The sequence below is a fragment of the Crassostrea angulata genome, chromosome 2, assembly GCF_025612915.1.
Source record: "Crassostrea angulata isolate pt1a10 chromosome 2, ASM2561291v2, whole genome shotgun sequence".
Classification (NCBI taxonomy): domain Eukaryota; kingdom Metazoa; phylum Mollusca; class Bivalvia; order Ostreida; family Ostreidae; genus Magallana; species Magallana angulata.
The window spans coordinates 57,363,567-57,383,927 of record NC_069112.1 but is presented as its reverse complement, the minus strand read 5'-3'; the positions used below and the strand labels follow the sequence as shown (position 1 = coordinate 57,383,927).

At 32.6% G+C, this 20,361-nt stretch overlaps 1 protein-coding gene across 1 annotated transcript; it reads right to left on the bottom strand.

Moving 5' to 3' along the window:
- Window positions 1-5,138: 5,138 nt before the first annotated feature.
- On the bottom strand, window positions 5,139-17,860 carry LOC128172598 (protein draper-like; the record flags this gene model as incomplete). Its single annotated transcript, XM_052838383.1, has 11 exons — window positions 5,139-5,632; window positions 5,949-6,054; window positions 6,998-7,048; window positions 7,191-7,334; window positions 9,085-9,222; window positions 9,568-9,618; window positions 9,760-9,903; window positions 14,328-14,462; window positions 14,686-14,823; window positions 15,753-16,004; window positions 17,623-17,860. Coding segments are annotated over 11 exons (1,575 nt in total), but the record flags the coding sequence as incomplete, so codon positions are not given.
- Window positions 17,861-20,361: the final 2,501 nt, after the last annotated feature.

Here is a 20,361-nt window from a genome sequence, read left to right as displayed (position 1 = left end):
CAACAGATTATTACCAGGAGGGGTGCATGTTCAGTATATGCTTTGGCAAGGTAAACTATTGAAGGCAACAACAACACACCGTGTTAAAATTAACAAACCGTTGTAACGTAGATCATTAGAAGGCTGGATGATCAGCAAATCAAACCGTCATATGAACCTTGAATAATTCAATATCATTAATAGACGCAAAATATGTTACATAGTAAAAAAAAACAATTTACAAATTTTAAGGTTTAAAATTATGAATAATTACTCATATCTTTAAAAAGAGCTCTTCGTCTTCAGGGGATAAATATTGTCTAAAAATAAATGATCTTGACTATCCACCCCCTCTTAAAGCCATATTAAACTGCACTCTATTCACAATGTAGTGGAACGAGACTGGTATTATACATGGCTTTTACTTTGTGTAACATTCGATTACCTGCTATTTCGATCAATCAACATATTGCTTCATCCATCTGTTTTAACTGAAAAAGGAATGAATATCAATAAGTCAATAAGAGCATTCAAGCACTTTAATATGAAAAAACCCATCTTTCATTTCAATGAATAAAAAACACGACAAACTGAAAACAAATATGCCTATATTGTACGTGTACATGATTGCATGACCTAAAGTAACTCTTTCATGCAAATGCTTTTCGTTAAATGAAATTTGCTATCATTCTAGTACTGTTTTTTTTTAATGAAATATGATATGATGCTGAATAATTTGATGTCAGATTTTGAAGTTCTTCTGCAATTTGGTAATACATGTAGTTAAAACACATTAAAATCAAACTATAAATAAGCATTTCAATTTAGACGATAAATGTGTTCTCTATGAAAAGGTACATTTTAGTAGAAATAAAGCAGTAATGATAATGCATTTTTCAAATTATAACCACCCCTTGGAAAACAAGTTCATATATGACCAAACCATTCATTTAAAGTGATCAAATGTGGACATCATCAATGAAATTAGAAACGTTAATACTGTGTGATGAAATGCATTTTGATATCGCAAATCACAAGCTGATATAAGCATCGTTGTTTGTTTGCGGTAACAAAAGCAATCTATCGATAGCAGCTATCACATCGTACTTCATCACACATTAAACATTGAGATTTTATGAAACAATCTTTAAGAAATAACAAAAGAGAAAATAGCTTTATTTATTGGAATTGTTTTCGTAAATATGTTCAAATATCTAAAGTTTATTGGGGGGGGGGGCGGAGGGGGGGGTGCAACATTAATAAAAATAGTAAAAAATTGAATAACTAGCGCAGAACTTTCTTTCAAAACAATTATACTTTTCAAATACAAGAAATAAATAAAACCAAAGTTATCTATCACACTATTGGTAGATGGTAGTGGTAAGTTTACATTGCCTTGGAAAATTGCAAAGACATCTATATTCTACTTAAGTGTATTATATCAATCCCGAACAGCCGTGCAGCTTGACTTTGGGCGAACTCTTAGATATTGGATACGAGCAAATGGATTATACAATTACCTTGAAAAAACTTATGACATTTCATAATTCTAAAAATAGAAATGGTGCTTTGACCTTTCCATCACGAACTGGCATAGCCTGGTCATTCAAAATGAACACGTCCTATTTTTCACCACAGAGAGAGAGAGAGAGAGAGAGAGAGAGAGAGAGAGAGAGAGAGAGACAGAGACAGAGACAGAGACAGAGAGACAGACAGAGAGACAGACAGTTAGTGCAAGAAAGACCCTTGCAGACAGTCATTCATTATGAACATGTCCCCTTTTTGAACATAGAGAGAGAGAGAAAGAAAGAGAGAGAAAGAGACAGACAGACAGACAGTTACCACAAAAAAGACGGTTGCAGACAGACAGGCAGTTAGTGCGAGAAGACTCTTGCACCTCATTTTAACTTATAAACGAATTGTACGATATCTAGTGTGTCGCTATCTGCTCAAGTATGAAAAGTATTAAAACATTGTCCGTTTAACAATAGGTATGAAAACGGTTTACATGGTTAATTTCGCTCCGTATAATCTATATAATACAAGTACCCGATATGATATTATAATAATTAATTTACATGCATTATTTACAAAAATACAACTCCTGCATTTTACCAATGCAGATAATTTTTAAACATGTTCATCCTAATAGCAAATTTGTATTTAAAGTAATGCATAATAATTCATTCCTTTCATTGTGTCATACCAATTAACAGTTTGGGCTGAATCAGAATCGCTCCTTTATATAGAACTAAGCGTAGGCGTTAAGCATAGAATATAATTTTTCAGCAGAAAAAAATATTACTTTCATCAAGTTAGCTATAAATTCATTACTTATACCAAATTTCATAAAATTTGATTGTGATTTCAAAAGTTTATAATAATTATAAATCTTAAGGTTTGTGAACCTCAATGGATAATAAAAGTAAATTAAGGTAATTCCTATCATAATAAAATGAACTCCACAATACATTTTAATAAACATGATTCTTAAGACTAGTGTTTTCCTGGGTAGGCCGGATTCATTGTCATTTTTTAGTTCTCTTTATGAAATTTGTAATTCTATATAAAACGGGGGGAGTGACTCTGACTCCCTACACCCCTATAGATCAGTGCGTGTAATTGCAAATTATTTAAACTCAATTTTTTGAAGAACAAAAAAGTTAAAAGATCAGTGAATCTGATAGTTATAGTCCTATTCCTATATCCGAATGACAGTTACTAGCATAAAGACCAGCCAATTTAAAACAATACATATCAATACAATACCTACATGTATTTTTATTCATTGATGTGAGTATGCTTGGAAAAATAATTCCCTCAAACAGCATAACAATTAGTTTGGTAACATATTTCAACTTTCTTAATAGCTAGCATGAAACTTATGAGAAAGTAACAACATTTTCTTCTCCAAAATTTTAGAAACTATACCTATGCCTATGACTGTTGATTGTATCCCCTACATGTATGAATGCATTCTACATAAATGTACATGCAACAAACAGTCGTAATACATGTACGAGGGTTGTCCAAAAAGTTCGTGGACAATCGCGTTTTTGTCATTTTAAATGGGTTTATTTTTACATTTTGTTTATCTAAATCTTTGTTATAAAATTTTAAATCAAACTAGAGTGGTTTTGAATGTTTTCCATAGAAATAAAGTAAAATTTTAATGTATCAAATGGTCGCGGAAAGTACACACGGCCCAGCGTAAAAATTGACCAAACTTTGTAATTGAGTTTTTAATCTATATGAATATTTACAGTTTTTATAAAAAAATTCAAAACTTCATAATCTTCTATTATGATGTAGTCGGTATGGTGTACATCATTTTCATACGTCGTTTGATAATATTTTTAAACCAGCAGAGGACTTTTAAAAGATATTACGGCAAGACCATATCTCTAAAAAACGCCTGAAAAAGCGACGTCATCTGACCACACGGAACAGCACACCATCATAAAATCGTGCTGACTAAGATAAAACACCGATAAAAACCAAAAAAACGATTGAGGAAACAGGAAAAACGTCAAAACAGTTCGTTTACTTATTCACAAGTGGCACAAGTGATAACGGAATATGCGATTGTACCCCCTGATCAAACGGTGAATGCGGTATATCACTCTCAGGACTACGACCTTATAAAAACGTCGTTATAACTCAACGTCAGACTTGGCCGTGCAGCATGTATAAGCAATGTATTTACATTGATAACTCCATTACAAAAATGTATATTGCTCTGATTTTTATACATATACATTATTATACTCTACATAACAATATAATAATACTTTCCTGATAATTGCGCTGTGATTTTGAATAAAATTACATGTGTCTACGAACTTTTTCGAAAACCCTCGGACATGTGTTTTTAAAAATGAATACATGTACATATACGCAAAAGTGAAAAGTGTTTGGTTTTAACAATCAATTCTCTAACTTTCAAATTATACATATGTGCTTTTGGGTGTATTTTCCGAGCTTTTGTGGTGAGTTAGGGGATAATTTCATATTATTAATAGAATACTAGAAAATGTATAGTAATAGCTATATCTTTGCAGACCCTTTTTTTCTTTTGCTTACAGATTTAATTTGTTTGGTTTTCTTGTGTGTATTGATGTTCTTGTTTTCATGAGGGATTGAAGGTACTAAAAGGGAAAACAACTAATATATTTTAGATTGAAAGAAACATTAATAACACATGCATGTAAAAAAAAGTTATTGTAGTATTGTAATTAATATAACTGGTATTTTTATTTGTAATTTAAGATTTTTTCTCAGTAATCCATATGCATAAAAAACCTGAAGTAACAAAATCCATCAAATCCAACTGCACTACATTAACATGATAAGGCATTGGATGGAATTTCAGAAACACTAATAGAGGTTTATGTTAAATGTTTAGTGACAATATTTATGGGTCATAACAAAAATAAGGATAAAATCTTCAAGATTTTGGGAAAAACACTTTGTTGACATTCTGTTTCAATACTTCTCTTCTTGAACTCTCAGCACAAAAGAGTTCTAAATTGCAAAGAGAGATAATCCATTTTCCAAAAATGTAATCATTTTTGAACTTACTATTTCACAACAATAGGGATAGCTTCCCCATCATGTTTTTACATTTTTAGAAAGATGAAGGAGTGATGATTTTAATTCTATGCTTGTTAAACGTTGAGCTTGCCGTATTTATTTATAACACTGCAGTCAAAATGGCCTATTCTGATAAAAAATGAAGTTTGGGTCTAAGTTACTTAGACGCAACAACTTACCAGCTAAATGCAATACATATGCACCAGAAAAATTCATATCATCAATTATAATGGTCAATGCAATAAACTTATTAAGAAAATGCACGTATAACAACAATATAAAAGTGCAAAAATTACACAAACAAATTTGTTTTTACAGGTCGCACACAAGATCCAGTTGTGAAATCAAGTGAACTTAAATCAAAGGCTTTTGTATACCATGTTTAAGGCAATTGTCTATTTACAAGTCGTGTTCAGTCTTAATTTGCATTAACTTTAGTGTAGATAATAAATCATAATGTATATTTATAAAAGAGAATGAACGTAAATTCTTTTTTCCTAATCAAACATAAATTCAATAAGGAAAACTATTGATGAGTACATAAACAACGCCACTTTGACCCTTCTGGCTTGGAAACCTTCAATTGATTTTAATTTAAAATACGCCAACACTTCGATGAAAGTCTCATTTCCTACTTAGTCTGCACAAAGTAAATTTCCTTTATAGCCAAGCTAGCTTAGCACTCTTCAGTACTTTGATTAACATTATAACAGAATTAGTTATACCAATATGTTCTTTTGGCCATGCCAAGGTAAGATTTAAAAAAAAAAATATTTTGAACAGTTGTCTTCTAAACAATTGTATTTGAATTGTCACAAAACAAATATTCTTAAAAGCACCTTGTCTTCATAATAGCACCATAGATTTCGTATAATTCCAGTTCTATTCTACATAAGTATATATATCATCGTTTTCTTTTTTGTCAAAATGCTCCAGTTCTTGGTGAGCGGCACATCCATTTTCTAGAACATTAATACTGTCGACATATGTATACGACTTTTCGACAGATTCGTCCACCTTTTCGTCTCGATTGCGACATCTTAAAAGTGCCTTTCTGGATCTGAAAGGTAAGTCATATTTGTAATATTGGCATACGGTATTTCCAATTCCAAATAAACAGAAACACTATTAAGAGGGATCTCTAAGATCGTGACCATGTTTAAACTGTATTGATATCTAATGAAAGAACGGCTCTATATAAACATTTGGGAAAGTATCCAAATTTAAAATAAAATTTTATGGATTGTTTTCTTTACTAAATAATAGTTTATTGCTCAACAAATCATATCTAAAAATGTTTGCTAGATCTGAAGGTTAAAACGTTGGCCAACGGGCCTCCGCAAGTGAAACAAGATCCGATTAAGTATATAACCTACATGAAAATCAGGTTGAGAATAGCACTGCCTGAAAATAATACGACAACGGTGATGATGGAATAAACAGGAACTTGAACTGTAGTTTGCGAAACGGATGGAACGTGTGCTGCAAAAAAGTACCATATATAACTTTCTCTTATCAATACAGTTGCATGTACATATGAAATGGTTTAACGATATTTCCTATTTTTTGTTCACCTTATTCCAATTGTTTTTGTGTATTTGTTTGTTAATTTTCGATGTTTTTTTTTATTTACATTTTAAGTTTAATTTTTTTACTGATTAGTTCCTGGCTAAGTTACGAGGAACCAGTACACATTTCTTTAAATTCAACATCGGGTTATGTTATATATTACATGTATTATGTATACATGTTTTTTTTTTACCATATGTAATGTTTATTCTTTTCGGTTGTTCGTATCGATAACAAATTTCTCGTTCTTAACCAATCTTTGAAATACTCTTATAAAATTAATGATAACCTTACGGTGTTTTAGATAACTGCCCTAAATGCTTTTTAAAATAAATTCATTTTTTTATCATTATCAATCACAAAAGTAAACAAAGATACAAAAACTTCAAAAACTTCAATTATTAGCGTAGAGACATCTTGTATAATTCCTTAATTTTTTATATTAATGCTACAAATAAATGAATAGGTTTTCAGTGAGAAGACATTTAAAAGTATTTAACTGGTTTCTTAGAATATGTATACTAATACATGTTTATATATATATATATATGAATATTTATACATAAAAATGTAAATATTATGTATATATTTAAAAAATAAAAAGAGGGGAAATTTTACGTTACATAGATTTCATCATATTCTTTTATATTTTATATTCTATTACATATTTTGTTGTTTTTTTCTTAAATATTTTAGTAATTTCGAGCGAGCAAACTTTAATCAACGCAATGATGTAACATTCTGATTTGATTTCATATGAACAAAACTAAAACAAATTGAGCAAATGGATTTACTTTCCGAGTTGGAATATTGTTATTCCATTTTATATTACATGTATGCTGTTAAATAATCATACCATTATACGTTGGCCATGCAACCGTTGTCTTGTTCTTAAATTCATCTCTTGCTGAATAAAAAAAATGAAAAACGCTAATAACATTTAGAGGTAGATATTCATAGTTTCTCACACGGTTTGGAGATAAAATGTCGCGCATGCACAAGGGCTACTGAATAAGTTAACATAAATCAAATTTATGAAATGGACGTACATTCAACGCAAAGGTCTCCTTGAAAGCCGGAAGCACATCCACGAGGACACTGGCCGGTCACGTGGTTACATTTTTCTCCATACAGGTAGAGACAATGTCCACATGTCTTAGAGCAATAAGGACCATACGTGTTGCTGTTGCAAACTGGCATTACATGTGAAAAAAAAAATGTAATTTCAAGCTTCGTTTGCTCACTTCAAACAGAAGGCTCATGGGGAACATCGCTAACCTGAGCAACATTAGGCATTATAAAATACAATGTGGCCCGTACCTACTCCTCAAAATTTTGATTTTTACGAATTTGAATCCACACTATCTGAAGTTGCTTTCACTTAAGTTACAGCTTTTCTAGGCAAATGGTTTTTTGGATTTTTTTCAAGATTTTAAGATTTTTTTTAGATATTCCTACGTAGAAATTTGCCCCTGTGTGACCCCATCCTACCCCCGGGGATCATGATTTGAAGAAACTTGAATCTACACAACCTGACAATGCTTCCACACAAGTAACAGCTTTCCTGGTTGATTAGTTTCTGAGAAGAAGATTTTGAAAGACTGTTCACTATATACTCCTATGTAAAAATTTGACCCCCTATTGTGGCCCCATCATACCCCCAGGAGTCATGATTTTCATAACTTTGAATCTACAATAACTGAGAATGCTTCCACACACGTAACAGCTTTCGTGGCTGATTGGTTTCTGAGACGAAGGTTTTCAAATATTTTCTCAATATATTCTTATGTAAAAGCCGACCCCCCCCCCCCCCCACCCCGTTGTTGCCACATCATACCCCTGGGGGTCATGATTTTCACAATTTTGAATCTACCCTTCCTGAGGATGCTTCCACATAAGTTTCAGCTTTTCTGACCAAATGGTTCTTGAGAAGACATTTTTAAACAATTACTCTATATATTCATATGCGAAATTCGACAACCCCATTGTGGCCCTACCCTACCCCTGGGGGTCATGATCTTCACAATTTTGATTCTACACTACCTGAGAATGCTTCCACACAGGTTTCAGCTTTTCTGGCTAAATGGTTCTTGAGAGGAAGATTTTTAAAGATTTACTCTATATATACCTATGTAAAATTCGACACCCCATTGTGACCCCACCCTACCCCCGGGGGTAATGATTTTCACAACTTTGAATCTACACTATCTGAGGATGCTTTCACACAATTTCAGTTTTCCTGGCCAAATGGTTCTTGATAAGAAGATTTTTAAGGATTTACTCGATATATTCCTATGTAAAATTCGACCCCCCATTGTGGTTCCACGCTACCCCCAGGGGTCATGCTTTTCACAACCTTGACATTACTCTACCTGGGGATGCTCCCACACAAGTTTCAGCTTTTCTGGCAAAAAGGTTCTTGAGAAGAAGATTTTTTAAGATTTCTTAAAAAAATTCAATAATTCCTAAATTTCTCCCCCTGTAAAAGGGTGTGGTTCTTAATTTTTACTTCGAATCTCCTTTGCCCAAGGGTGCGTTGTGCCAAGTTTTGTTGAAATTAGCCAAGCAGTTCTGGAGAAGATGTTGAAAATTTGAAAAGTTTACGACATATGGTCGGACGGACGGACTGACAGACGGACAGATGGACTGACAACCGGACGGACGGACGACAGACAAAATATGATCAGAAAAGCTCACTTTAGCTTTCAGCTCAGGTGAGCTAAAAATCCGAGCTTTATCGGATACAATATCTCATAGTATCATTTCTGGAATCATTGACAAAAATTTGAAACTGGATGTACATTAAGAAGACAGTGATGAAACAAATATATACAGTTCTTATCACTTAAAAAAAATGACAATATCACATCGTATCATATTTTATTTACAAGGATTGGAAGGCTTACATGAACCTTTATCATTAAAAAAAAATGTAGTGTTTACCTTTGTTACACATAGATCCTCTATATCCCGGAACACAGCTAATGCAGGTCCCATCCACAATGTCACAAACTCCATTCTCACAGTTTTCTGGGCAGGGTGTGGAGCAGTTCTCTCCGTAATACCCTACTTTCAGACAACCTATACAAAACAAACACAAAACAAATAACTCAAGGTATTAGACCGACTTAATGGTTATATTTTTTGATTTTCATACTAAAATCAGAAGATTCCTAAATATAAATGGTCTTAATAGTACAATTATTATATTATATTATCTTATATAATATTTCATTATATTATATTATATAATTTTCATTACATCATGATGATATAAAATATGTTAACGTTTAGATTTTTTTAAAGGAGTTAAAACTTTGTGTGTTTTATCTGAACTAAATTTTAAGCATCTCCTAGTTGGAATAAATGGAGCTGGAATATTGTTATTACATTTTATATTACATGAATGCTGTTAAATAATCATACCAGTATACGTTGGCCATGCAACCGTTGTCTTGTTCTTAAATTCATCTCTTGCTGAATAAAAAAATGAAATACGCTAACAACATTTACAGGTAGATATTCATAGTTTTTCACATGGTTTGGAGATAAAATGTTACGCATGCGCAAAGGATACTGAATAAGTTAATATGAATTGAATTTATGAAATGGACGTACATTCAACGCAAAGGTCTCCTTGAAAGCCGGAAGCACATCCACGAGGACACTGACCCGTCACGTGGTTACATTTTTCTCCGTACAGGTAGACACAATGTCCACATGTCCTAGAGCAATTAGGACCATACGTGTTGTTGTTGCAAACTGACATTACATGTAAAAAAAAATGCAATTTCAAACTTCGTTTAGTAACTTCAAACAAAAGGCTCATGGGCCACATCGCTCACCTGAGCAACAACAGACATGATAAAATCTGCTTAATGGATTCATAATAAAAATATGTGGACAATGTGGAATGTTACATGTAGATCCTGTGTAAATAAAAGTCCACCCCCACCCCCATATGCTTGTGTTTATGATCCATTCCCAGATGATTTTATAGTCATATAATGTTGAGCATTGCAGTTCTCAACAAGATCCTAAACAATTGTTTATAAACGGGATAAAAACCTACAAAACACTCTGAACCCCTTGTGAGGCCCAAGAATCGTCCAGGGGCTAAAGTCTAAACAATTTTAAAGCATCAGCAATATGTCAAAATGCTTGCATATCAGTAAAACCATACATGATAACATTTCAGTTTTCGTGAATAAATAAAATGCTTTCCTTTGTACAACTAGATCCCAAATGTGGCCCCAACTTACTCCTCAAAATTTTGATTTTTATGAATTTGATTCCACACTATCTGAAGTTGATTTCACTAAAGTTACAGCTGTTCTAGGCAATTTTTTTTTTTTAGAATATTTTAAGATTTTTCTACAGATATTCCTACGTGAAAATTTACTCCCCCCACCCCCCCCCCCCCCCGTTGTGGCGGCATCCAACTCCCGGGGATCATGATTTAATAAACCTTGAATTTACACAACCTAACAATGCTTCCACACAAGTAACAGCTTTCCTGGTTGATTAGTTTCTGAGAAGAAAATTTTAAAAGACTGTTCACTATATACTCCTATGTAAAAATTTGACCTCCATTGTGGCCCCATCATACCCCCAGGAGTCATGATTTTCACAACTTTGAATCTACAATAACTGAGAATGCTTCCACATAAGATTCAGCTTTCGTGGCTGATTGATTTCTGAGAAGAAGGTTTTTAAATATTTCCTCTATATATTCCTATGTAAAATCCGACCCCCACCTCCATTGTTGCCACACCCTACCCCCGGGGGTCATGATTTTCACAATTTTGATTCTACCCTACCTGAGGATGCTTCCACATAACTTTCAGTTTTTCTGACCAAATGGTTCTTGAGAAGAAGATTTTTAAACAATTACTCTTATATTTCTATGTGAAATTCGACACCCCCATTGTGGCCCCACCCTACCCCCGGGGGTCATGATTTACACAATTTTGAATCTACACTACCCAAGAATGCTTCCACACAAGTTTCAGCTTTTGTGGCCAAATGATTCTTGAGAAGAAGATTTTTAAACAATTACTCTTATATTTCTATGTGAAATTCGACACCCCCATTGTGGCCCCACCCTACCCCCGGGGGTCATGATTTACACAATTTTGAATCTACACTACCCGAGAATGCTTCCACACAAGTTTCAGCTTTTCTGGCCAAATGGTTCTTGATAAGAAGATTTTTAAAGATTTACTGTATATATTCCTATGTAACATTCGACCCCCCCCCTCCCCCCCATTATGGCCCCATCCTACCCCCATGGGTCATGCTTTTCACAACCTTGAATTTACATTCCCTGATGATGCTCCCACACAAGTTTCAGCTTTTCTGGCCAAATGGTTCTTGAGAAGGGGATTTTTTTAAGATTTCTTAAAACATTTTAATAATTCCTAATTATCTCCCATTGTAAAAGGGTGTGGTTCTTAATTTTTACTTTGAATCTCCTTTGCCCAAGGGTGCATTGTGCCAAGTTTGGTTGAAATAAGCCTAGCGGTTCTGGAGAAGATGTTGAAAATTTGAAAATATTACGACGGACGGACGGACGGACTGGCAGACGGACGGACGGACGACAGACAAAATGTGATCAGAATAGCTAACTTGAGCTTTCAGCTCAGGTGAGCTAACAATCCGAGCTTTATCGGACACAATATCTCATAGTATCATTTCTGGAATCATTGACAAAAATTTGAAACTGGATGTATATTAAGAAGACAGTGATGAAACAAATATTTACAGTTCTTATCACTTAAAAAATGACAATATCACATCGCATCATATTTTATTTACAAGGCTTCGAAGGCTTACATGAACCTTTATCATTAAAAAAAAATGTAGTGTTTACCTTTGTTACACATAGATCCTCTATATCCCGGAACACAGCTAATGCAGGTCCCATCCACAATGTCAAAATCTCCATTCTCACAGTTTTCTGGGCAGGGTGTGGAGCAGTTCTCTCCGTAATACCCTAATTTCAGACAACCTATGAAAAACAAAACAAAACAAATAACTCAAGGAATTAGACCGACTTAATGGTTATATTTTTTGATTTTCATACTAAAATCTGAAGATTCCTAAATATAAATGGTCTTAATAGTACAATTATTATAAAATATTATCTTATATTATATTTCATTATATTATATAATTTTCATTACATCATGATGATATATAATATGTTAACGTTTAGATTTTTTTAAAGGAGTTAAAACTTTGTGTGTTTTATCTGAACTAAATTTTAAGCATCTCCTAGTTGGAATTAATGGAGCTGGAATATTGTTATTACATTTTATATTACATGAATGCTGTTAAATAATCATACCAGTATACGTTGGCCATGCAACCGTTGTCTTGTTCTGAAATTCATCTCTTGCTGAATAAAAAAATGATATACGCTAATAACATTTACAGGTAGATATTCAAAGTTTTTCACATGGTTTGGAGATAAAATGTTACGCATGCGCAAAGGATACTGAATAAGTTAACATAAATCAAATTTATGAAATGGACGTACATTCAACGCAAAGGTCTCCTTGAAAGCCGGAAGCACATCCACGAGGACACTGGCCCGTCACGTGGTTACATTTTTCTCCGTACAGGTAGACACAATGTCCACATGTCCTAGAGCAATAAGGACCATACGTGTTGTTGTTGCAAACTGACATTACATGTAAAAAAAAATGTGATTTCAAACTTCGTTTACTATCTTCAAACAAAAGGCTCATGGGCCACATCACTCACCTGAGCAACAATAGGCATGATAAAATCCGCTTAATGGATTCATAATAAAAATATGTGGACAATGTGGAATATTACATGTAGATCTTGTATAAATAAAAGTCCACCCCCCCCCCAAATATTCTTGTGTTTATGATCCAGTTCCAAATGATCTTATAGTCATATTTTGTTGAGCATTGCAGTTCTGAAAAAGATCCCAAACAAATGTTTATAAACGGGATATAAACCTACATGTACGACACACTTTGAACACCTTGTGAGGCCCAAGAATCGTCCAGGGGCTAAAGTCTAAACAATTTTAAAGAATCAGCAATATGTCAAAATGTTTGCATATCAGAGAAACCATACATGATAACATTTTAGTTTTTGTAAATAATTGCTTTCCTTTGTATAACTAGATTCCCCAATGGGGCCCCAACCCACTCCTCAAAATTTTAATTTTTTACGAATTTGAATCCACACTATCTGAAGTTGCTTTCACTTAAGTTACAGCTTTTCTAGGCAAATGGTTTTTTAACAAGATTTTAAGATTTTTCTGCAGATATTCCTACGTAAAAATATGCCCCCCCCCCCTAGATAAACATTAAGGAGACAGTGATGAAACAAATATATACAGTTTTTATCACTTAAAAACATGACAATATCACATTGTATCATATTTTATTTACAAGGTCAGATTGCGATAATTTATCAAATAATGCTCAAAGTTAATGAGATATAGCTTTAAGTGAGTAGATTTCAAACAGATATTGGCTAATCAGAATTTCATGTAACTTCCTTAAATCACCATTTCTTTTTTTTTTTTTTTTTTTTTTCTTTTTTTTTACTATGAAATTTAAATTTCTAATTCTTTCCTTATATATTTGGAATTCCTATTTTAGAAAAAGAATACACGTCGTGAAAAATTTAGATAAGGAAAAAAAGTTTATTAGAGAGGTTTAGTGAAAAAAAAAATACATGCAAAAGGAGACTGCTTTGCGTATTCAGGTGAACAGGTTCTTGCGAGCGATTTTCAGAACTCTCTTTACTTGTGACACACCTTTTGGTGAGTGCTCGCGAGCACCCACTCTGCTGAACAGGCATCAGAATCATAGAAAATGGATCAAAATGTCTAAGCTACATACAGGCATACATTCCATCCGGCCTACATTACATGATCTATGTTCTTCAATGCATGTGTATATTCAATATGTTTCATTCAATTTAATTCATTTTTTAAACAAAAGTATTAATAGCCATTAAAATACTTCATATATTAGCATTTGTTTCTATTTGGCTTTTAAATTGGATTACTTAATGTACAAAAGATCCACATAATTTGAAATTTAGTAAAAATATAATGAAATCTATTTGAATTGTATCTACAACAGTAATGTATATGTTAATTCTACATAAGCCTGAATGTACTATTTTTTCGTTACCAGTTTTGCATTGTTTCCCTTTATACCCGTCCTCACATCCACTTGGACAAGTACCATTTTTGTAGTCACATTGTTCTTTTTCGTAGCAGGCGCCACATACTTTACTGCAATTCATCCCATATTTGCCTTCACATGCTGTTAAAATCAATGCAAAACAGCTTTTATTAACACAATTTCAAACAACCAGTGATGAAATCGTTATACTATTTGTAATTATTCCCGAGATGACTAATAAGAAGTTTTGAAGTGAAATTAAACAAAATAAAAGATATTTATGCATATGCTAGCTTGCCTATGCCATAAACACATCGAAGGCTTGCATGAACATTTATCAGTAAAACAAAAATGTAGTGTTTACCTTTGTTACACATAGATCCTTTATATCCCGGAACACAGCTAATGCAGGTCCCATCCACAATGTCACAATCTCCATTCTCACAGTTTTCTGGGCAGGGTGTGGAGCAGTTCTCTCCGTAATACCCTAATTTCAGACAACCTATGAAAAAAAACCGAAACATATAACTCAACATAATAGACCGACTTAATGGTTATGGTTATATTTTTTGATTTTCATACTAAAAACTGAAGATTCCTAGATATAAATGGTCTTAATAGTACAATTATTATATTATATTATCTTATATTAAATTATATTATATTTAATATATATTATATTTCATTATATCATATTATTTTTATTACATCATGATCATATATAATATGTTAACGTTTAGATTTTGTTAAAGGAGTTAAAACTGTGTGTGTTTTAACTGACCTAAATTTTAAGCATCTCTTTGTTGGAATAAAATTATACTTTCTCTGTACATGTACTTAAAAGCATGACAATGAACGTGGACGATGACATTTCATTATAAAATGTTTAAACATAGGTCATTGATTTTATACATAATTTTAGACAATCAAACTGTTTTTTGAAGAAATTGAAGTAAACATCAAATTGCCTATGCTATCGTCTTACACATTTCAGGTACACATTTTAGCCATAAACTCCCATTAAGTAAAGACAAGTTCCATATTTAAACTTTGAAAATTAAATGGCTGCTTATATATTTATACAAAGATCTGCTCATAGTTAATACAACAACCATCTAAACCTCTGAAGGATGGTTGTTCACAATGATTTTAAGAAGTTCAAATAAAATCAAAATCCATGTTTCAAAATAATAATAAACATATTTGTTTATTACAATGTCTGTTATAAAGTAAAAGAAAAGGTTAAGAAATACTTGTAAAAATGATTTCATTCGTAAAATTTTTCCAAATATTCACACATTGCAACACTAGCTTTGACACTTCTCAAAAAGTTCACACTTTATATAACAATGCATTAAAAACCTATAAGGTGCACCTATTAAAACATTCTAAATCTGCTTTATAATTTCTTTTTTTACGTGCGATTCTTACCATAAACTTCAACTTCACACAGATCGTTAAAGGCGTAAGTTGAATATCCAGCAGGGAACGGACTATGAGTTCTGTTGTTGTAGTATATGACAAATCTCCCGTGAATAAGGCACGTAACATTGATAGGATTGGGTATTGTGGCTCTGGTATAGTTGTTGTCCTTGAAACACAGTTTCCAGTCCTTTCTGTAGGTGGTGTTCGATACGTAGATTGAAAATCCCAAGAATCTATTCGTATGGGCGTTGTTTTTATCTGTAAGTTCATGAACACCGACAAATAACTTATTTTTAGTGTAGTATAGTTACAGGTCTAGTATATTAATTTTGTGTAAGGTTGTCTTTCAAAAAATACAAACTCAAGACTCTGAATTCAAGAAGTGTGTGTTGACGTGTGAACACGAAAAATGGCATATTAAAAAAACCCCAAAAAACCTTCTTTGTCTTTTGATCGTTTTACTTTATCATTATTAATGTCTACAAAAAACTACTCAGGCAAGAGATACATTAACCAGTTGTCATGTAATGGTGCACGTGTTATAAAAGAGTACCAGTTTCATCACATTGATTTATTCTAACAACAATGCAACCAATTCTATGAAAGCATTTTGATAAATTGTATTATTTAATTGTTCAAAGTAATGGTATACACTATTTGAAGTATTGTGAATTTTAAATTGTTTAAACCGCGATCAACTAATGTACAGTACCGATCAGATCCAACCTAACAGAAAGTAAACCCCAACTAAACTCCGGGTTTATTTCTGGGTTTACTCTGGGTTTAATCCGGGTTTACTAGAGTGGACCCTGATTAAACCCAGAGTAAACCCACAGTAAATCCAGAGTGGACACAGATAGTAAACCCCGATCAGAAGTATACCCCTGAAAGCAGACGCTACATGTATATTCGGAACATACAAGGGGCAGACATAACAGACAGTAAGATGGTAAGATAAATGATAGGTCTGCTTCACACATCAGTGCGTAAAGTTGACCCCAAAACCAATTCTCGAGCAAAGTAAACCGCGAGCAAAGTAAACCGCGAGTAAACCCAAAGTAAACCCAGGGTGGACCCACATTTTCAAAAATGTAAACCAAGAGAGTGGGGTTTTCTCTGGTGTTAGGTTGGGTCTGATCGGTACTGTAAATCCCTCAAATAGTATTGTTACAATACGTGGTTTATTAACAAACGCATTTTTAAACATTATGAATATCAATAATTTTTTGCTAGCATTTGTAACCATGATATGATTCCCGTATATATAGCACAGTATAAAGCTGTAAATTCTAGTCAACTGAAAGGTACATCATTTATTTCCTATGTAGCTTTTTACACGATTTGATTGACTATAAGTCGGATATATATCACCGTTCACCCGACTTGAGCTAAAGATAAAGAGCGTGACGTCATAATGCATTACATGTGATTTCACAATGCATCAATGCTTAAATGGTATATCTTGAAAGTGTAATAACTCCTTGATTGGACATGGGAAACAAATCTATTTGGTTTACATAGGAAATAAATTCGTTATCCAGGTCTAATCACGGGTATACGTAGATTTACCCCGGGTTGTATTCAAAACACCCTTCGGCCTTCGGCCTCGAGGTGTATGGAATGCAACCCGGAGTAAATCCCCGTACACCCTTGATTGAACCTAAATAACTAATAATGTGCTGGTCTGCAAAATATCTCTAAATAACAGAACTATGCCATTAAGTTATATTTCAGTCACCTTTTAGTTAACCAAATGACAACATACTGTGTTACATGTATTCTGACTGAACAAAAAGATACGTTGAACATAAAAAATCACCAGATATATAATTTACAGTAAACAGGCTTTACTCTCTCAAAGAAAATCAATAAATACCCCAAGCGACATTTTCCGTCCTGTAATGTATAAAAACGTGATGCAAGTTTCGAACTTCTCCCAGATCTACCCTCCATTCTGCTTCTGAATGACCATTTGCTGATATCGCACACTGTCCTCCTCTGGCGGACAAATCTGAAAGACGTCCGTCAACAGCCAAGGTTGCTGCCCATGGTGTGCCGTGAAAGGGATAACGCTGCCAGGCAGGTCTAGTCAGAGCTATGTTTTCTGTAGAATTTGTCAAAATTCAACAATCATAAATCTTACTTATAACTACAAATTTAAATTTTTGGTCCGTGTTTGAGGCACACAAAGAGATATAATTTTTAAATGCGGTACGAAAAGTGTGGATAACAATATCTTCAAAACAATTCATTGTACTAGAAAGCTTTTACTTCTCTTTAAAATATAAAACATGGGATATGAAATGTCGGTGAATTTGTGAAATACGGAAATGAATATTGAAAAAGAACGTTTTTATAAATAGCAATTTTTTTAAGCAGGAAACACATTCCTGTTCAAGCATTAACAATTTCCTAAAACTGATAAAAGCTTGTGAATATTAAAAAAGTTTATATTTCCCTGTACAAGCCAGTTACTATACTCAACAAAACCCAAAGTACTCACATACACACTTGCATGTTAAAAACAGTGCGCTTCCGTCTTTTTTCAAATGTAAATTTACACGCCGGACTTTGTCAGTATCAAATAACACTTCAGTTTATATATGTTTCCATATGAAAGGCAGCTGTATAACAATGGATTGCGTCATAACAATTACCATGCCAAGTTTTATCTCTATTTATGAATATTAGTGGTATTCATTTCGTGTCAGTAAGTCAGCGTATCTCAAATGTATTAAATACATTGTTTTGAAATTGTGTTTGTTAAACGATTGTGCCTGTTAATCAACTGATTTTTAAGAAAAATAAGTCTATTTGCATTGTGTTTCGTCATATTCCTCATATTCTCAGATCAATGGATCTTTCATTGTTATTCACTAAAAAAATGATATTTATTTAATGAGGGCCAAATAGTTCTGAAATTGGAGCACATTCAATGTCAAATGACAATTATTCACAATAGAAGATATGCGATCTATAAGTAAAGAGCCTAGATTGAATGCACTTGGTACGTTCAATTTTTCAAAAACTCTAAGGTACGCTTTCAAAAAATTGCCCTTCAGATCTACTTTAAAAAGTAAGATATTTTTTAGCCATATAATATTCTTTGGAAAAGATACACACCATATAATTAAACTTTGAAATTTCACCCATTTTTAATATTTTTATAGAAAACTCTTTTTCGCAAGAAGATTAATAAATATCGCATAAAAATGGCGACAACGATCCAGTCAATTTAAAAAAAAGTAACAAACATCCTTTTTTTTAAAATTATTGTTGGAAACGTCACGCAATTCAAAAACTGTATGTTTTGAAAGGTGTCATTTATTTGAAATTTTGTTATATAAAAGATTACTGATTCCTACTTAATGATCCTTTCTTTAAAAGTAAACCATGTTAAACCATTTAGCATATTTTAATATATAGATGACAAAACATATTTTTTAAAGTAGTACTATTTATTTATTAACATATTGTACTGTTTTCTTTAGTTTTACTTGTGGATATACGCTCGTGGGATTAGCGTACTGTTAAATGGCATACGTAATTACAACTCTCCAATAATTAACATCAAACTTTATTTTGTTCCCATTTTATTATAATTTTGCATGTGGTTTTTATATAAGCTTTCTTGGGTTTTTTTGCAAATATAATTTGCATTTCTTTTATTTCTCTTACCTAAGAGATAGATTAATATAAGCGTTTTGGCTTGTTCCCCCAACTTATTGTAAACTTTGTCATTTATTTTTACCTGCTTTGGATAAACTCAAAAACATTGTTTCAACTAAATATCACTGCATGGATAATGGTAGATAAGTTAGTAGATGAATACTAAGAATAAATCTTTTTCAATTCATTTACTCACCATATGTATTCACAGTCCAAAAATGTTTGATGAATATGACTAGCCAAATCATATCATCCTACAATCGAAAAAAAGTATAAAGTATATTAACTCATATCTCATTAGGCTAATGAATTGTAAAACACACCTTAAATATAACTTGGCTTTGTATGGTTTAAATAAGGAATAAGGAATCATTCTTTGAGTATTATGAGGTGATAATTTCGGTCGGGGCGTAATCAAATCCAATAAAGCCCTAAGGGCTTTATGATAGATTTGATCACGCCCCGACCGAAATTATCACCTCATAATATTCAAAGAATAATTCCTGATTACTTATATTTATTTAATTTTAAGCCATCATATGATTGAATATATAAATATAAATAAGCAAACCCCGCTGACGCCTCAATTTGGCGTCATTTGTATTATGGGTTATATAGTACAAAAGGCAAAGACACTGGTAAATGTAAATATTGGCGTGTACCAGCTTAAAATGGATATGAATATCGTATATATACCGCTTTTAAAATCATCATATAAAAATTTAGTTTTGGTTGAATTTGTAATAATTAAAATTTGTACATGTACATATACCTTAGCGACATCAGCTTAGCTTGTAACTAAGTATTAAAGTTTTATATTATATACATGTAAAATGAAGTTACAAGGAATAAAACTACGTAAATAAATTCATAATATAAATTAAAATTCTGATCAGTGATTAAAATTGGTTTTTATTTTGAATTAAATCAAAGTTTTACCAGAAAA